This window comes from Miscanthus floridulus, chromosome 10 (genome assembly GCF_019320115.1).
Source record: "Miscanthus floridulus cultivar M001 chromosome 10, ASM1932011v1, whole genome shotgun sequence".
NCBI classification, from domain to species: Eukaryota; Viridiplantae; Streptophyta; class Magnoliopsida; order Poales; family Poaceae; genus Miscanthus; species Miscanthus floridulus.
In genome coordinates this window covers 45,151,526-45,172,230 of record NC_089589.1, presented here as the reverse complement: position 1 = coordinate 45,172,230, position 20,705 = coordinate 45,151,526, and the positions used below count along the sequence as shown (strand labels likewise).

Here is a 20,705-nt window from a genome sequence, read left to right as displayed (position 1 = left end):
AATGTGATGTAGAACAGAAGATGTGCGAGAGACAGTGAGCACGTTGGAGAGGGAGGAAGGTGGGTGGCGGCGCTCAGGCGTGGTGAAGAGGAATTATGGTGGATGGTCGGGCGTGGTGTAGAGCGCCACGGTGGAGGACGCCGTGCCAGTGCGAGCGCAGCGGCACGGTCGTGATGCAACGGTCGAGACGAAAGTGAGAGTGGAGATTTTTGTTTTTTAGGCAAAACGTAAGATGGGTGTGACCGTGCGAATGATAGTGTTGGACCGTTCGGCGGGCATCGAGGCCCACCAATGCAAGGGTCCGGACGAACGGATGCCCTACCCACAACATTTCCGTTTGTTTTATAGCAAGAATCTCCAAGAGTTCTCAAACATCGCAGCCAAAACCTAATTTTAGGCGTATGAGGGGAAAAGCATCCTTCCAACGGTAGGCTAAATCATTGCTCTATTTTAGCCATCGCTCTAACTGTCAAACCCTAAAATTATAATTTTCGGATATGAATAGAAAACACTAAATAAAATTTATGATTTTCATTGCTCTTTTAAAATTTTATAGGATTTCCTTAAATTGTTATCAATTTAGTGGTAGAAAATATGTTTTTCTAAATTGATTTGATAGGTTTTTGTTTTATGTGTTGCTTGCATGTCAAATGTATTTGGTGTGTATTGATGTGAAGGTTTTAAAATACCTTTAGAAGATGAGTATCTTAATTTTTCTGTAAGTTCTTCTAGACTTTTCAATTATTTAGTTTCTCTATCTCTCAGTTATTTTTTTTATCTGAAGCTCCTAATAGTCTTCTTATGAGCTTGAAATGTTTTATTTAGGTTCGTCATGCTCCAGTATACCTATTGGATTTTTAATATATATTACTTGCTTAATTAATAAGCATTGTTCAATTATACACCGATGAAGCCGCTATATGTATGAATGATGTCCGGGTCACAAAAATAGTTAGCATTTGGTTTATTGTTAAAATGGGGCGTGATATTAATTAACATCCATATGTTAAATTGAAGTTCTAGTGTTTATTATATCTAGTATTCAAAATTTTCTTTTTTTATGTTATTAAAAATATTCTTGGCCTTAGTAGACTATACTCTTAGTTAGCTAATGATGTAAACCATCTTTTCTTCCTCCAGACTCACATGATGTTGAACTTATTTGCTATATAAAAGAATTATTTGTGCAGTAATCTTGTTTACAAAGTTATAGAATGTTTAAAGCTAAACTACTAGAACTAATATGTCACAATGTTTTAGTTGAAATATATAAACCCACCTAACATGCCAGCTTACACAAACTTACATAAATTATTTTTATGGAGTATTAATATAATTTAAAGTAAATTGTTAATGTTATTGATATGTAGTTTGCTATGTGATCATTTTTCCATGGTTGATAAACTATTAAAATAAATATTTATTATGATTTATGCATATTTCTTTGGTCTATATGGTGGCACATAGCATTTATGATTACATTCAATATAGTGGGTTAGCTGCAGTGTGCGAAGTGTGGTGGGGCCCAAGAACTCGGGAATACAACCGGTGAATGAGAGTGTTGCACATGTCACCCTACCCGGCCTGTGAAGCCTATCCACCCCTTCCGCCGTGGCCCTAACGCCCTCACGCCTTGCCCTTGACAGCCTGACCCCGACTCTCCGTCCCTGACCATGTGAGGAAGCTAGTCATGAGTGCAAGGCATTTCCCATTCCTAAATCTCTAACCCTAGTCCGACCAAAATTGTGTGGTGGCAGCCCTGGTTGCATGACAGTCGATGGCAGGGGTAGGCGGTGGCCAGGAGGCTAGAGGTAGGCAGGCAGGCGGCATCGGAGTAGCAGTCTAGATTTTTTTTAATGTGGGAGTACTCAAGGTTGAAATCCTGGCTCTGACACTAAGTGACCTATTGCAAGTTGCAACATATAATTGAGTGATAGGGATGAGGCCAACTATGTCATCACAAGAAAGATTGAATGATGACTTGGCTATATGCAGCATTGAGAAATGTCTTGGACACTATAGATCTCGACACCGTCCTTAATGATTTTGCATCAACAAAAGCCTGAAGAAAAGTAACTTTTCATCACATGAGTTTGGTTTTATTCGGGATTTCGAGGTAATCATATGTTAGTGACATTTTCTTGTTCTTCTATTAACTGTATCATCATATTGCAGACGTATAGGAGGTGCCTTGCATAGTCTGAGGCATCATGTCCGTGCCCGTGACGGCCATGCACTACTGGACTCGCATGGGCTGCCCTCAGCAAAGACCCCTCGGCAAGGGTCACGCGCTGGCGCCGTTGGCGGTTTCTTTGCCGAGGGCCGACCCTCGGTAAAGAAATGTTTTTTTTTTGAATTTTTTTTGCCGAGGGCCTCCTCCCTAGCCCTCGGCAAAGAAATTTTTAGGATTTTTCCCAAAAAAACCTTTGCCGAGGGCTATTGCAAGGGCCCTCGGCAAATGTTTTTTTAAAAAATTGTTTACTGAGGGCCGGCCCTCGGCAAAGAAATAGTTTTTTTTGAATTTTTTTTAAAAAACCTTTGCCGAGGGCCTGCTCCCTGGCCCTCGGCAAAGAAATTTTCAGGATTTTAAAAAAAAATCTTTGCCAAGGGCTATTGCTAGGGCCCTCGGCAAAGGACCCTTCTTTGCTGAGGGCCTTGGTCATTGCCCTCGGCAAAGAGACAGAAATTTAAATTTTTGTTTTGTTTTTTGCATTCCATCGACACAAGCATTTCATATATATACATATATATATCACACAGAACCCATTTTCTCACAATATATCACAACCATAATTGTGAACCACAAATCACAATATATTACAACGACAAGTCACATGTTCATCATCATTCACATGTTTATTACGACAAGTTAATGAAATCCAAGCACAAGTCACAACCATAAATCACAAATCACGCTAAAGTCCAACCACATCACCTAGCACGAGTCCTCATCAAGCTAGCCTATGAGACGATGGTGAAGGAAAAGCAGGATCACCCGGTGACGCACTAACGGGTTGATTGGAACCCGCGGACGGAAGCTGCACAAAGAAGCAGAGATTGCATGTGTGAGTAATCCGGGAAAACAGTTTTGGAACTTAGAGATTGCATCTAGTAATCTAGGAATACAAAAAGATTAGACTCAATTGAAAATTTCGGCAGCACCTCCCCTGCACGGGGAGGTTTCCAAAACCTGCAAGAAACGACGGCACGAACGCCGACATCCACAACGGCACGAATGCCGACATCCACAACGGCACGAAGGCCGACATACATGCAAAGCACAAGCGAAAAGTGAACTTTCATACTTACAGGAGTAGCTGCAGGAGTAGGAGGTGGAGGAGCTGAAAACTGCACAGGTACACCCGATGCTTGCCCAAGACTTTGCATGATCACCATCATCTCCGCCATCTGCTTCTGCGCGGCCTCGAACGCGACCTTCTGGGCCTGCAGCTGTGCGGTCAACTCCACGTTCTGCTCTTGACTTTGCCTTCTTGTTTCTTGCAGCTCGGCCTGCAATATTTCACTCCAATGTATCAGTAATGCAAATCTAATTTAGGTGTGTAAATATCTACGTACGACAAGTAAAGCAGGAATTACCTGGAGTGCTTGGACCTGCTGTAGTGCTGGAGAAGGCCGTGGACGTATGGGCTGGCTGGAGCTCGTGCTCCATGCTCGGATAGCGTCGAGTGAGGGAACAGTGGTGGAGTCGATGGCACCGTCTGCAATCCATAGCCGCCCGTGCTTCTTGCCTCCTCCGAGCCTCATGATCACCTCTGCATCAATGGGCTCAGTGCACATATTGTAATCTTCCCCATAGATCTCCCTTACCGTTGACGTGTACTCTTGGACTTTAGTGTACACGTTCGGGTTGGAGTACGCCTGGGGCGGGGCAGCCAGGTCGAAGGAGACAGAGGACGACGCCCTGCCCATGTGGGACATAGCCCACGCAGAGAACTCCGAGACCTCCTCGCCCGGGTGCGCAGCCTCCTACGAGAAAGATGGGAAGATGGTGAGAAATCAAGCAGAATTGAGCGTCAAAATAAATGAAAGAAATCACTTACGTATGCTTGTTTGTATCCGGGGAGGCTATGGCTGCCTTGATGGTGAGTTGGACCTTGCCTCATCAGACGCTGTTCCCGCTGCCTCTCGTGCGTGTCAACAAAGTCCTGTGATAACCACTTGTCCACGATCATGGCCCAGCACTCGGGATACGATCGGCACCACCAGGGAATCACCTACAAGTCATCGAGTATTTGACATATCAGAAGATGAAATTGAACCTACTTAATATCAAAACGAATCATTATGAATATTATTCGCCTACCTCAAGGTACTGGTCCCAGGTCAGTGTAATCCGTCTTGCTTGAGGCTTGGGGAGGGACTGCCTAAGTATCGACCTGTAGTAGTCTATGTGGGCCTGGACGCGCCCATGGTGGTGCATCTCGGTGACGTACTTCCTACAAGCTACGGCAGCTGCCCGATCCGCCTGGGCCTCAAGTCCTTCTTCGGCCTTGAAATATTTCTGCATATAAAACCGATGTATCCATTCATTATTTCAATAAAAGATTTAACCAATGAATTCACTACAAGAGATTGAGCCTTCTATGACAATTTTTTGGATTATGACGGACCTTCTATGACAATAGCATATTGTCAGAGAAGGGGTATTGTGACAAGAAAAAGCCTATAATTATGACCGAATCCTAAAAATTGTCACAATCAGTAATTCTGACACTCTGATTGTGACAATTGTAGGCTTTTTTTTGTCACAGTACCCCTTCTCTGACAATATGCTGTTGTCATAGAAGGTCCGTCATAATCCAGAAAATTGTCATAGAAGGCCCAATCTCTTATAATGCGATGTATTAAGCAATGTTGTGCGAGAGAGACTTACCCAAAACTCCGCCAATACTCGCTCCTGCTTGTTGCGGTAAGTGTCATCCGTGACCAGCGCGTACATGTCCCAGCTAGAGGCCGGCTCCCGCACCACCGGCTCTTTGGACAGTTGCATAATGCCGGGGTACCATTTCCTGCACAAAACACCAAGGATGCTCGCGGGGGTGCATGCTGGAGTACCCGACAAAACCAACCAGGCCCTGCACAAGTGATTAAGAAAATTTATCAGTTTCTCTTAAGATTTCCAACATATCTTATGAAGTAGTTGTGATAACATCCATAGTTACTTACATCTTTGCCATAGGCCGAATCACTGGGTGGTTGTGAGGAAGCGGAACCGGAGGGAGGCTCGCGGGACCTCACTCGTAGAGAGTCCAGGTAGCGGTACCCTCTCCCTCGCCCTCGAGTGCCTCGCCTCCCTCGCCCATCTGCTGACCCCTCTCGTCCTCCGATGAGGACGAGGCCGTGGCCGTCACGTGCTCCTCCTCCAGCACCTCGTCACGTGTCGAGGGAGGAGACCGTTGCCTCCTGTGACGGCTGCCCCTGGTCCTCCTCTCGTCACCTCCTGCGGACGCTACCCCGGACGACGACCCCTCACCTCGAAGGAGAGGGCGGTCTCTCCCGTAAACCGAGGGCGTGTCACGGCGTGGACGTCTGCTCGCCATCTTTGTCCAATCACCTGCAATCACAAAGAATGAACAAGACTAATTAGTACATATATTAGAAATAGATTCAAAATATATAAACAAAACACAAATTAAAAAACCATAGTATTACATGTATTAGGAATAATCTTCATGATTGGGATCATAGGTCTCATCATCACTGTCAAAATTGTCCAAATGGGCAACACTATCCGAAGGTTCTATGTTGTCATCATCGTCATTGCCTAGAAGTAATCGCTCAAGCATTGCTATGTCCTTGGCATTTACCACCACATCTCCATCGACCTCGTCATCAACTGTTTCGTTGTCTACTTCCATTTCGATTGCTTCGGGTAAGACTATCTCAAACGTGCCTGGTAGCCCATCTTCTTGATAGAACTGTCCATCATATGTGTTTGCGTTGAAGTTGTAATCATCATCATTTGGGGCAGGTAGTTTACCATGTGGAGATACCTGGTGCACAATAGCCCAACCCTTAAGATCCTCTTTGTCTTGGTTGGCGTATCGAGTATAATACACCTGCACGGCCTGTTGAACGACAATGTAGACATCTTTGCCAGGATAGATGGAATCTTCTCGAATCTCCACTAGCCCAAGATGAGGGGTTCGTCTCGTTGATCGAGGATTAAACCAGTGGCATTTGAACATGATAGGTTTAAGAGGTTCGTCTCCATGAAATGAGAGTTTATAGATTTCCTCAACTCTACCATGATAGTCGAGGCCATCAGTGCCGGGCGTACAAACTTCGCTATTTGTGGTTTTTCGTTTGGGCCGAATCTGCTCTTAACTTGTTGTGTGGAAGCGATATCCGTTCACGTCATAGCCGGTAAATGACTTCACCCGAACATCATAGCCGTTTGCAACCTGTTTCAACTCGTCGCTCATGGACGAATCGGTCTGGGCCTGCAAGGTGAATCATGATAGATCGTTATATTAATCAAACGTACGATCACCTTGGACGATCGAACGTACGAGCTAAATTGGACATTACCTTTTGTTTGAACCAAGACATGAAATCAGGCCTCCTCGCTCCCGCACCCCGCGAAACAAGGGTGTCTTGTTCATGCGAGGTAGGATCCCTTGATTGATGCTAGAATTCACAAACAAATTCCCTGTCCAAATGAGAATCAATGGGGTTGGATGCAGAATAGTGACGGCATATTGAAATAAGTTCGTTGAGAACTTACTTGATGAACGGCTGCACCTCGGTAAGGTTATTCAACACATATAGGATGATACTACGCCACTCTTCATTTCCCAATAGCTTTGGGGTTGATCCACTTGCGCTGCCGAGTTGGCCTTAGAAAAGGCTCAGGGTCGATTCATTTTCGCCAGTATTGTAACGAGGGGGTGGATTATGATTGCTAGGAAGGTTTGACTTGTAGTATAGCGTTGTGAAGTTTGCCACCTCCTCCTAAAGGCATGCCTCTGCAATGGAAGCCTCAATTCTGGCTTTATTTGTACATTTTTTGTGAAGAGTCTTTAGACATCTCTCGATTGGATAGCACCAACGGGCCTGCACGGGCCCCCCTAAACGTGCCTCGGACGGGAGGTGCACAATCAGATGTTGCATCGGCAAGAAGAAGCCGGGTGGAAAGATCTTCTCCAGCTTACAAAGCAACACAGGTGCCGCTTTTTCCAAGTCCTGAGCGACGGTCCAAGATATCTCCTTGGCACAAAGCTGGCGGAAGAAAAAGCTCAACTCTGCCAGCACTTGCCAGACATGCTCAGGGACATAGCCTCGGACCATCGCCGGAAGAAGCCGCTCAATCCATATGTGGTAGTCATGACTCTTCATCCCGTTGACTCGCAGAGTGCCTAAGTTCACTCCCCTGCTAAGATTCGCTGCATATCCATCTGGAAACATTAACATCTGCATCCATTTTAGTACCTCCCTCCTTTGATCGATTTGCAAGACAAAATTGACCTTAGGCCTTTTCCAGTTCTTGTTTCGGCCACTAGAGGGCTGCATCGCTTGATTCGGTCTATCGCACAACGTCGCTAGGTCCACTCTAGCCTTAACGTTGTCCTTAGACTTGTTAGTGTCCATGAGAGTTCCCTAAAGTACCTCGGTGATATTCTTTTCAGTGTGCATTACATCAATGTTATGTGGTAGAAGAAGGTCATCGAAATAGGGGAGCCTCGTCAAGCCGGATTTATGAGTCCACATATGTTCCTCACCATATCCCACAAAACCACCTTCTTCATTGGGCACGAGAGCATCTATCTGAACACGAACCTCGGCACTAGTCCTCAAGTGTGGTTTAGGGTCTGTCACTTTGACACCTTTCATAAAGCTCTTGATGTCTTCTCTAAATTCATGGTTTAGAGGGAGGAACTGACGATGCTGGTCGAACGACGAATACTTGCCACCCTTCTTCAACCAAATGAACCTCACGGCTTCCTTGCATACTGGGCATGGGAACTTCCCATGAACACACCAGGTGGCGAATAACCCATATGCCAGGAAGTCATGCAGGGAGTAGTGGTACCAAACATGCATTTTGAAGCTTGTCTTTGTAGCTCGATCGTATGTCCATACCCCCTTCTCCCAAGCGTGGATCAATTCATCAATCACAGGCTCCATGAACACACCCATATTACTCCCCGGGTGTCCAGGAATTATCAACGACAAGAATACGTTATGCCGTTGAAAGGAGATGCCGGGAGGGAGATTGAGGGGGATAACAAAAACGGGCCAGCATGTGTATGGGGCAGCCATCATTCCATAAGGATTGAACCCATCTGTTGCCAGCGCGACACGTACATTACGGGCCTCAGCTGCTTTGTCACGATGTTTGTTATTGAAATACGTCCATGCTTCAGCATCAGACGGACGTACCATCTTCCCAGGATTGTACCATTTGCCATCTTTGTGCCATGTCATCTGTTTCGCGGATTCCTCAGTCATGAATAGCTGTTGGATCCTTGGTAGGAAAGGAAGGTGACGTAGCACTCTCGCGGGGATCGGAAGCTGCTTCTTCTGACCATCACCAGAGTCTACCTCCAGGTACCTGGAGGATTTACACTTTGGACAGTAATTTGCATCCTTGTGTTCTTTCCTAAATAGGACGCACCCCTTCGGACAAACATGTATCTTGTCATACGGCATCTTAAGCATACGAAGGAGTTTCTCTGCCTCGTACAAGTTCATCGGCAAAGTGTGTTTCTGCGGTAGCATGGTGCCAAACACGGCCAACATCTTATCGAAGCCTTCTCGACTCAGGTTTAACTCGGCCTTCAACCCCATTACGTGTCCAATCGCATCTAGCTGAGAAATCAATGTACGCTCGTGAAGGGGTTTCTGTGCCGAGTCCAACATTTTGTAGAAGTCCTTTGCGGATTCCTCCATCTCCTCCTTCTCACGTCGTTCAGCGAAGTGAGCTTGGTGGGCGTCATCTAGCATGTCTGCTACCCCGGCATCATCATCAAAAGCCTCGAGGCGTGGTCTCACCACCTCCGCTCTTATACGATCTGCTTCACCATGGTAGATCCACTGCTGGTAGCTAGGCATATAACCATTGAACACAAGATGTCTACCCATGGTCTTCTCGTCTACTTTTCTCCTATTGTCACATTTGCTGCAGGGACACCAAACTAGAGAATGTCCTCCTGCTCCTGGGCCAAATGCATGTTTCAAGAAACCATCTGTCCCCTTCACCCATTCATAGTCGTAGTCACTCCCACTTCTCCAGCCCGTGTACATCCACTGACGGTCCTGCATCCTTTAACATTTACAGCATAGAGTATTGTGACCATCAATTGCATCTACGCGGTGTTCCTACTGTCTAATAGGTGAGGATAGGTCCTAATCCCACCCGTGGATGCATAGATGAGGTCAGTTTCCATGCTCCGCTCCTCTTCGAGACAGAATTTCGACAGCACCTCCCCGCTGTTCTCTCGATACACGTCTTGCAAGGGAGAGTGTGTATCCGGAGAACAACAGGGAGGTGTTGCCGAAACTCCTTCTCGGACCGAAGTGGACCATGGAAACTAACCCATCTATGCATCCACGGGCTGTCCAAAAAACGTGGACAATTCGAAACAGATATCGTCGCAGATACGCAAAGATCCGCATACCTACGACCGTATCTCTTTCGGACGGGAGACGCCTAACTGGGTTACGCGCGGGCTACGACAGACATGCACAAAAAGAGGTTATTTATACCTAGGGTGTCGGTGAAGTAAGGCTAGCGGGGTAGTGGCGAATCGACGTAGTGGCGAGGCGACGCAGTGCAGGCAGAACCGCGACATCGACGAAGACAATCGGGGACCTCCGGGTCCCCTCCGACGTACTCTTCTCCTGCCTAAAAAGACAATAGGTTATTTTTTGTTCAAAATTTCGGCAGCACCTCCCCTGCACGGGGAGGTTTCCAAAACCTGCAAAAAAACAACACGATGGACGACATTCACAACGGCACGAAGGCCGACAACCACAATGGCACGAAGGCCCTCATATCAACTTATGGCACGAAGGCCCACACAACCACATACGGCACGAAGGCCGACAACGAGAGTTTTACCTAGGGTTGCGGTGGAGTCGGGCGTCGCGGTGCGGGGGTCACTTTCTTCTCCGGCAAGGTCGAGCGGCGTTGGAGTACTCCTCTCCCCCTCTTCCCTTTCTTCTCTCCTTTTCCCCTTCTTCTCCTTCTCTTCCCCTTCCTCCTTCTCCTCTTCTTCTCCTTTTCTTCCCCTTCCTCCTTCTCCTCTTCTCCTTCTCTTCTTCCTCCAACTTCACCCTCTGCCTCCTCCCCTCTAACAGCAGCCGCGACGGGGGCGGCCTGGGGGCTGGGGTCGGGGCGGGAAGGCCGGTGAGGGGGAGCCACCGGAGGGCCGGCCGGGGCGGTCGACCTCCCCTTGCTCGTCGGAGACGGGAACGGAGGCAGGGCGCGACCTCGGCCGCCAATGGGCGTGGTGGGGCGGTGGGGCGCACTGGGCGGCCGAGCGCGGGGCGGTGGGGTGCGCGGGGTGGCCAGGCGCGCGGCGGCGGGCGCGCGGTAGCGGGCACGCGGCGGCGGTGGTGGAGGCGCGGGGCGACCGGGGTGCACGCGCGGCTGTGGGGTGCGCGGGGCTGCCGGGCGCGCGGCGGCAGGGCTAGCGGCGGCGGTGGTGGAGGCGCGGGGCGGCCGGGCTCGGGGCAGCGGGCGCGCGCAGCAGCGGGCACGCGGCGGCAGGGTGTGCGGCGGCGGTGGTGGACGCGCGGGGGCCGGCCGCGAGCGGGCGCGTGGGGAGGGAGATGGTTGATCGGGATTTTTTTTTCACAAGATTTCGATCGGGAATTTGGGCTGCGGCCCGATTTAGGTTTCGGTCCTTTGCCGAGGGCCCAGATCCAGGGCCCTCGGCAAAGATTTTTTATTTTTTTTTTAAATTCTTTGCCGAGGGCCACGGGCCAGGCCCTCGGCAATTTTTTTTGGTTTTTTTAGCCCAGTTTTTTTGTGGTGCTACAATACATTGTTTTGAACTCAATTTTAAAATTTAGGCCAATTTTGATTTTGTTTTGTATATTTCCTTAATTTATTTTGATTCTTTGATTTTTTTCGAATATGTCAAATTTGAACTGCAGGTGCATGGAATATTGCAATGTAGCGTTTCGAAAAATGTTATTCATGTTAATTGGTGCATGTTGAGTCCCTATCCACGAACTCGCATTAAATTTCGCGCATCTTGTTCGCGTAACATGACGACCGACTTGCCGGAAAAGTGTTTTAAAATTATATAAAATCCATACGAAGTCCGAAAATCACGAAACTTGGCGAGATGTCATGTTATCGCATGTGTAGGCTGTGGTAAAAAATTGAGAAGGTTTCGAGCGAGTTGCGACGTCGGATGCCTGAAACCCAGACTGATCACATGTGGAGATGTCTGTACAGTACATCAACCATCTCCGCGATTTGTTCTGTACAGTACATCAACCATCTTCAGTCACTCTTGCGGTCTTCACGATGTGACCCATACATCAACCTCACTGCTACTTTGCCCTCTACATCACATAATTTTCTTTTCCCTCTATTCAAAGTCCTCCTGCGTGCGTATCACTCTTGATAATTTTTCCACAATGTCCCTCTCACGAATGAAGTACCTCTCAATATGTATGGTCACAACTGGCCGGTTTGGGCAGGATAGATTCCCCAACTCTTGTGTCTGAGTTGCAGTGGTGTCGACTTTCTGAGACCCTACAACTAGTGCAAGTGTTCAACCACGCCAGGTTTTGATTTCCTCTCCGCACTTGTAGTTTACAGGATCAATCGTAGATTTTAGACTGATGAACAGGGACAATCTGACTCATATATGTATGCAATATTTTGCTTTCTTTTTGTGCATGCAGGACAACCGATTCTACAGGTTGCTCTGATCAATATTAATGGCAGCAGAGATGGTCAGTTCTGCACTGGCCCAGGAGGCTGTTAACGAAGTCTTATCAAGAATCAAGGAGGGTTATGCGGAGAAGTCAGATGCAAAGGAGCACATAGAGAGGATGGAGATGGCGCACATCAAGCTAGAAGCCGCCCTTGAGACATCCCACAAGTGGAACATCAGCAGCGCGCCACTGCTGCGCTGGCAGAGCAAGCTCAAGCGTGCCTCACAGGAGTGCGCCCACACTCTGCGCCGGTGCAGGCAGCGATTCCAAGAAGAGGAAGAAGTGCAACAAGCTGTACAGAGCTCCTCCTTTCCGAAGAGGGTTGCTCATACTGCCAGGTCATTCGTTTCGTCAATCTTCAGTCGCAGTGATGATGACAAGCTGACAAGATCCACCGCCGGTGAAGGATGAGACCAGCCGCCGGTGAAGGGGGCATGGATGCGGTCGCGCTACTCGAGGCCAGCCGCTGGCATGCTCGAAGCCAGGTGCTGCGCAGGGGGTGTAGAGGAGGAGGGCGACTGCTGGCGACAGGCCTGCGCGGTGCGATGAGAGTGGGGAGGAGTGCAGTGCGACCAGGAGTGGGTAGGAGCCGAGTGCGTCGTCGTCGAGTGAGAGGGGCCGGGAGCGCATCGCTATGATGCTCGGCTCACAAGTGCGGGCGTGCGGCACTGGGAGAGGCACGGTGGATTTAGGAAAGGAATTAGGGTTAAGGGGAAGGAGCTGGTTGCCTAGTGGGTTTTTTTTAGCAAAAGGGTGGTGGGCTCTTAGCAGGCTAGATTGGTCACCGGGCCACCATTGGGCCTCTCACCATATTGCGGGCCGTGCCAGGCTAGCCCGCGTGCCTAGGGTGTGGCCCAGGCACCGCCCTGTGTGCGGGGCCGGGCCGTGCTCGTGCTAGGCCAAAAATGCGGGCTTCGTGCCGGGCCGTCGTGCCACGGGCTACATGCCCATATATAGGGTGCGACCAGTCGGACCCAAGTCACGTGCCGACCACAAACATCCCATGCCTGGCCGCGTGCACCTTCCATCATCAACCGTCGCGTAAAAGAACGACCCACGGCCCACCATTCGCGCAACGCGGTTCCGCCCTGCATGGTATGGACGAACAATATGATGAGCCCAGGTACATAAATGTATCACATTTCTTTCTTTTTTATTATACTTTCTTATTACCATATGTTCCTTTTTTCTATGGGTTTTTATTATTCTTTATATTTTCTAATCTTTACTTTATTTATATTTCTAGATTTTATTTATATGTTCCATGCTTGTTCTTGTTTCTTTTCCTTTTTTCTTTTCTATGGTCTTTTATTCGTCTTTTGATTTTATTTAAATTTCATTTTTATTTTATTAATATTTTACTCTAGTTAATTATGTTTCTTTGTTTCATTTTTATTTTCATGTTTTTAGTTTTCTTTCTTTTCTTCTATTTACTTTTGCTTTCTCTTTTTTGTTTTAAAGATTTTTATGTGTTTCATTTTGTATTTTTCATTTACTCTAGTTTTTATGGTAAAATCATTTTCATGTTTTAGTTTTTTATAAGTTTTTTATTCATATGTTACTTGTTATGTTCGCGCATTATACATGTCATTTTCTTTAATTTTTTTCCTTTCCTTATTTAAGTTATTATTTTTTGTATATTTAGCATTTGTTATCCATGTTTTTATTGTATTTTTCTTCTTTGCTATTTTATTATAATTATTTAGTTTAATACTTTATTTTTATTTTTTATTTCCTACATTTAATGTTCATGTAGCATACATGCGATGTTTAGTAGTATACTTGTGATGTTCTCGGTTGTATTGTATGATGTTCACGTAGTATAATGTGATGTTTTATTTATGATGCATTTGTGATGTTCATTAGTATACACGTTGTCGGTGCAGAAAGTGACCAACACGAAAATATTTGTAGTTTTGCCGTACGTTGTGATCGGATGTGGCCTAGCACTCAATGACACAGGGTTTATACTGGTTTAGGCAACGTGCCCTACGTCCAGTTTGAGTCGGTCGGTGACTTTATTCTTGAGTCCAGGTGCTCGAAGTTTGCTGTGGGGTTACAAACGGAAGGGAGAAAGATGGGGGGTGCAAGAAGTCCGGTCGGACTCCGGTCTAAAGGGTCGAGAGTGACGGGAGCTCCTCTATGTGCTAAGTGTTCGAGCGTATGCTCGAGGTTTGAACCTAGTGATTCTGTTGTAGTGTGTGAGTGAACTGATCGATCGCCCTTTTTGGGAGAGAATGCATCCCCTTTTATAGATGAAGGGGATGGCCTTACAAGTGAGAGAGGGAGTACGTACGTATGCTAAGTCTTGTTGCCCACGCCGTCGGGTACAAGTTGATTGTAGGCGCCCATAAGACTGTTAATGTCAGGTGCATGTGGGAGGTTTTACCATATTCGCCTGGTATGGTAAATGCCAGCGCCCACAACACTGTTGATGCCCTGAGGCATATGGGGGGAGCCTTACCGTGTTTGTCCGGTATGGGAGTTGATGGCGCCCACAACACTGTAGGGAAAATATCGGCGCCCACAACACTGCTTGGGTTCTGATATGCTAGAAAGGTTGCAGGGTACCCTTCTGACATGCCCTGTTGGTACTGTCCTATAGATGTACAGGGTACGGTCCTTTGTATTGCAGTTGACTTGAGTGCCCTGCCTTACTTTCTCCGTCCGTTTCCTGGTCCTCACCGAGCGGGCATCCCCGGTCAGTTGGTCCTAGTCGGCTTTGATTGCGCCAGTCGGAGAAGGGCTGTAAGTAGGGGTTCGGCGCATTCCCGGTCGGAGACGTGGGTCGGAGTCGGAAGTGGTGTTTGGCCAGGCCTTCCGGTCGGAGAGGCCGTCCGGAGGCGGGCTGGAGTCGGAAGCGAGCGTTGTTCCTCCATAGTGAGATCTTCTGGTCGGAGAGGCGGGCCAGAGTCGGAAGCGGGCGCCGTTCCTCCTCAGCCAGGCCTTCCGGTCGGAGATTGGATCGCCCTTCTGGCCTGTCGTTTAGGTATTTGGGTCGGCCCAGGAGTTGCGTGTCATTCTCAACGTTGTCTGCTGGGCCGAGCTTTGGTTGGGAAGCCGGTCTATGAGGGACCCCGAGTTTATGAACCCAACACACGTGATTGTTTATTATATATTTTATAGTGTTCATGTATTATACATGTGATGGTCTATGATGTATTTTGTAATATTCACGTGGTAAACATGATGTATTTTATCATGTTCTTGGGGTATATATTTGATGTTCGGTAGTATACATGTGATGTTCTATAATGTATTTTGTTATGTTCACATTTTATAAGTGAGATATTCTAGATTGTCTTTGAGTGAGATTCAATAAAAGAAAATTTATCTTTATATAATATATTTTGTTATGTTCCTGCAATATATCATTTTTGTTTTAGAACATTTGTCTTAAGAACTAGAACATTATATCTGCTCAATAAAAAGTATCTATCTTTATGAGAAAAATGTTATTTGATATTTTTTCTAAATATACCCAAGTGAGATCTTATTTTGAAGAATTTACTGTAAGAAACATAACGGCACAATTGGAATTTAATTCTAAAACTCGGTTTAGAAGTTACAACTTTTTTTTTTATCTTTCAAACAATTTGCACATGGATGATCAGCAAAATCATTTCACTTGCATGCATGATATTCTGTGTTTCCCTCAACCGCACCATTTTTTCGGCCCAACATGCAGTTTTGGGTCCACATATAATAATTCGCGCGATCAATTTTTGGTGGTCGGTAAGGTGCTGGACGCAACCTGGTCAGACGCTAGCACGCACCATTTCGCCTGAGCTCCGCAGCCGTGTACCTTGCCTGCGGTGCCACCTTCATCTCCTCCCCCCCCCCCCCTGCCGCCACCACCACCATGGCCGCCCTTTTCCCCTCCGGCCGGCCCATTCTATACCCGCACAAGTTGGGGAAGACGATAGGGAGAGCTCGCCAAAACCCTAGCTTAGAGATCAAGAGGAGGAGGAGAGAGGAGAGAGAAGGAGGAGGCCTACCTAGCGCGGATCCACCGCCACCACCACCGCATCCGCCATGGCCGGTGCGGGGAGGAGGTTGCCGGTGACGTGCTCACCGGAGAGAGAGAGAGAGAGAGAGAGAGAGAGAGAGAGGTGTGCGGGCGGGTGGGGTGTGCGGACTGAAACTCGCGTTTGCTTTTTAGCTTAATTTCTGGAACTCGATAGAAGAATTATTCAGCGAATAGGAAAAGTAATCCCATGATATAAACTACAGTACTCAACTAGAAGAACCAAATGAGATGATGCCTCCAATTGAATTCATAAAGAACAAAATTGACCTATGGCCTTTTATCTGATTATTATTGTTACTGCTAATTCACAGAAGATCATGGTGTCACGCTTATGCTTTTTTTTAGAAAAAAAAACTGCGGCAATTTACTTTCGATATTTTATTTGATTATTTTTAGAGCAAATTACATTCACCAGACTTTCAAAGAGCCACATGCCACTAACAATAGCAGAGCCCCACAACTCACATTGGTCCAGTAAAACAACATCAACATATTCCAGGTTCAGAGAAACAACGAGTAGAAAATAAAAGACTGCCATCAGATCATAGATGCAAAGACTTCAATGATTGTATACAGAAAGTCCATGACATAATTTATGCAAGAATCCAATCATATATATCGACAGAAACTCAAAGAAACACAAGTGCCCGAAAATGGCTCTAAAATATATGAGACATATTGTAATTAACTGCGAATCCTGCAAATTTAAATAAGTGACAGCACCAGGTAAGATATATCAGACTTAATCTGCAGTTCATTCGGGAGGCAACATCCACACTGGGCTCGCGAGCTTGTCCTCTGCTGGGTTACCTGACAATAACTCAGCAGTGAAGGGCTTCACTGTACCATCTCTCAAGTTGTACACAGTTGTCACATAACTAGGCTGGTCGTCCTTCTTATACTTATCGATAAAGTAGATAGAGTCACCTTGGACACCCTCATACGAGCCGGCAGGAAAGGAAGTGCAGCGGCATAGATCGACAAAGACACAATCGCCATCGAAGCTGCGGATCTCAGTGACACCACAAGGGTCTATGCTGAGGTCCAATGCAAACACATCAACCTTCTCATTATGGAAGAACGATATGTAAGAATCCACATATCTTATTTCCACCACCAGCCGGCCACGCCATTGCACCAAGTTGCACCTCGCTGACCTTGAAAGAAAATAAGTTTGCACTTGACAAAAAAATAAGTTTGCCGAGTGTTTTTAGGCACTCGGCAAATAAATAGGTTTTTTTTTTCTCTTCTGACCTTGAAAGAAGAATAATCGTGCCGAACATGGAAATACTCAAACAAAGCTATCAAGCCACTTTTAATTACATTCCAGAAAGTTTGATAAGAGTCTAGCAGGAACCCATCGGGTCCTAGGCCAGTATTATTTTTTATGTCAAATATTGCCTCTTTAATTTTTGTTTTGGGAAAGTTTTGTGTCCCTCATTTTCCTTTTTCTGAAACTTAAGGAATATCTTATCTTCTCGATTCGTCCATTGATAATGGAGTGATGTCTAGCTGACTAAAGAGATTTTTACAGTATTTGGTGATATACTTTTTTAGTTCCACATCACCACACACTATAGCTTCCTCTTGTTCCAGATGGAAAATATGAGTTTTTCCTATGCTTCCAATTTTCCACTAAATGAAAATATTTTGTATTTGCATCTCCCTCTAGCATGTTCTTTACTTTTGCTCGTTGGTACCATTTAAGTTCCTCCTCTGAGAAGATTGGCTGATCTCTCATTAAGGACATGTTACAAATTCAACTCGTCCTCTTATGATATTAAAATCACCACCTATAACAACAGGTAAGGTTCCTTTCGCACATAAGAGAGACAACTCCGATAAGAAGACCTCTTTTAATTATTGTTGTGTGGCACCATAAACTGAAACTGATAAACATTTGAAATCTGTCTCTCTATTGAGAATCTTGAATTTTATAAAGAACCCCCCTTCTCCTATCTCACTAGCGTCAAAAGTCTATAGGTTGATGCCTAGAAGCATACCATGAGATCACCCTTGGGGAGGTTTATAATGCCACAGAAATTCTTTCCCATCACAAAAAAATTTAAGAAAAGTTTCTGAGCATTCCCTCTTGCTTGTTTTCAATAAGACAATAAAATCTAGACTTTTTTCAATAGTTATTTAATCTGACATAAACTTAAACTTCTTAGTGTCAGCCAAACCGTTAAAATTCCGAAAAGTGTCATTCATTTGGAAATTCGTTTAGTTTTGTTAGATCTACCCTTTGTTAAAACACTTGAGCATATGCGAGGAGGACATATCGGGGAGACACACTTAGGGTTGCTCTAGGGTCAGCAAGGCAACCTAGAACACATGAAACTCCATCTAGAAGCTTGCAGAGCAGCAGATTAGGTTTGGAGGAGACAAGGGCAAAGGGAGAATAAAAATTAAAGACAAAAAGATAAAAAAAAATGTCGATTGGATTGCTCAGTCCGATATTTATATTCATAGGGTGGAGTCCAAATGCATCACCAAAAACCGACCCAAAGCAAATAGGAAATTGTGTCCTGCTCCAACCTATGGCGTCGTCCGGCGTCCAAGCACCAGACTGTCTGGTTGCCTTTTGTGTGGGTTTTGCCAAATTGAATTGGGAGACAATACAAACTAATCTTAATTTCTTGAACTCACTAGAAACATTATTATTATTCAGCGATAGGAAAATCATCCCCTGATTTTAAACTACAATACTAAACCAGAAGAACCAGATGAGATGATACCTCCAATTGAATCCATAAAGAACAAAATTGACTTATGGCCTTTTATCTGATTACTGCAATACTGCTAATCCACAGAAACGAGATCATGGCAATGTCACTCTTATGTTTTTTAAACAAGAAACAGCTGTGGCAATTTACTTACGATATTTTATTTGATTATTTTCAGAGTAAATTACATTCAGCACACGTTCAAAGAGCCACATGCTACTAACAATAGCAGAGCGCCGCAACTCACATTCGTTCAGTCAAACAACAACAGAATATATATTCCAGTCTCAGAGAAACAGCGTGTAGAAAATAAAATAGTGCCATCAGGTCACAGATGCAAGACATCAATTGTTGCATATAGAAAGTCCATGACTATCAACAAATTTATGCAAGACTCCAAATCATATCGACAGGAACTCAAAGAAACACAAGTGCCCTAAAATTAAATGGGGTTCTAAAATATAAGAGACATATTGTAATTAACAGAGAATCCTGCAAATTTAAATAAGTGACAGCACCAGGTAAGATATATCAGACTTAATCTGCAGTTCATTCGGGAGGGAACATCCACACTGGGCTCGCGAGCTTGTCCTCTGCTGGGTTACCCGACAATAACTCAGCAGTGAAGGGCTTCACTGTACCATCTCTCATGTTGTACACAGTTGTCACATAACTAGGCAGGTCGTCCTTCTTGTACTTATCGATAAAGTAGATAGAGTCACCTTGGACACCCTCATACGAGCCGGCAGGAAAGGAAGTGCAGCGGCATAGATCGACAAAGACACAATCGCCATCGAAGCTGCGGATCTCAGTGACACCACAAGGGTCTATGCTGAGGTCCAATGCAAACACATCAACCTTCTCAGTATGGGAGAACGATATGTAAGAATCCACATATCTTATTATCACCACCAGCCGGCCACGCCATTGCACCAAGTTGCACCTCGCTGCCCAGTTCGCAGGGCCGGGACGGGGGAACGGCGGCATAGTCACTCGATGCTCAAGGCCAGAGACATTGACCCCATGTTCATCTTCCCCGAGTGTAAAAGCCAAGAGCAATGGTGATTGGATGGTGTGCCAGGACCTGCGGAGCATGTAGAGTTTCCCCTGGTGGAACACAAGGTCACTCAACCAGGCAACCCAGCGAGATTGGTAGACGTACCAGGTCTTCATCCCTGGCTGCCACAGCGTAATCCCAGGCAAGCCGCGCCAATCTGAGAGCCCAGGCACAGGCCTGCGGTAGGAGAAGCCAGCCACTATGCACTTGGTCGCCGAGCCAGGCGGAGCAGATAGCACAACGTGGTCGAGTGACCTTGAATACAGCGTGGGGTCATCGTTGGCAGTCCAGGGGTGCTCACCAGAGGTGGTGCAGTAGGGAGCATGCAGACGGGGCAGACGGACGACATTATGAGAGAGCGCGTTCAACAGGAAGCGCTCGCAGCCGGTGGCATCTTCGCAGGGTCTCGCCACAAGAAGCCATCCTTCCGAAGATCCCACGCAGCCGACATGGCCGGTGGCCACCTCCTCAGGCATCCACACGCGGCGCATAGCGACGACTGCCCCCTGGGTGGAAAAGCTGAAGAACCTGAGCCTGGGGAGCACGAGGAGCGGTAGCGGTGGCGGCAGGCTGTGCCCCTGCGCGGCGGCACGCCAGTGCCGGCACACGGACCGCACGGCAGAGCGGTCGGCGAGGCAGGGCAGGAAGCGGAGTACGACGCCCAGAATGTCCGCCAGAATGAACGCCCACGGCACCGCCACAGCCGCTGTGTTGTTGATGCTTGCCGTCGTCCTTTGCCGCTTTTCGTCGAGCGCTTCGCCTGCAAGAAGAGCGAGCGGGCTGCGGGCGTGACGCTTCTGAGAAACAATCACCCCTGACCCGGAGCCGGAGGCGCTGACTACGGGACATGTTGTGGGTGTAGAGTAGAGGAGAGGAGAACTGGACTCACCGGCGGTGTCGGTGACGGGATCCAAAGCCGTCCGGGAGCTGCACCCCGGGGTTTCTTGATCCGATAAAGGCATATCTCTGTACC

General features: G+C 46.7%; 1 protein-coding gene across 1 annotated transcript; it reads right to left on the bottom strand.

The window, feature by feature from the left end:
- Positions 1 to 19,128: 19,128 nt before the first annotated feature.
- On the bottom strand, positions 19,129 to 20,705 carry LOC136485623 (uncharacterized). Its single transcript, XM_066482469.1, has 2 exons — positions 20,622 to 20,705; positions 19,129 to 20,492 (listed from the first exon to the last, which is right to left on the bottom strand). Exons 1-2 carry the CDS (start codon positions 20,692 to 20,694, stop codon positions 19,225 to 19,227), a joined length of 1,341 nt encoding a protein of 446 aa, XP_066338566.1. The 5' UTR covers positions 20,695 to 20,705; the 3' UTR covers positions 19,129 to 19,224.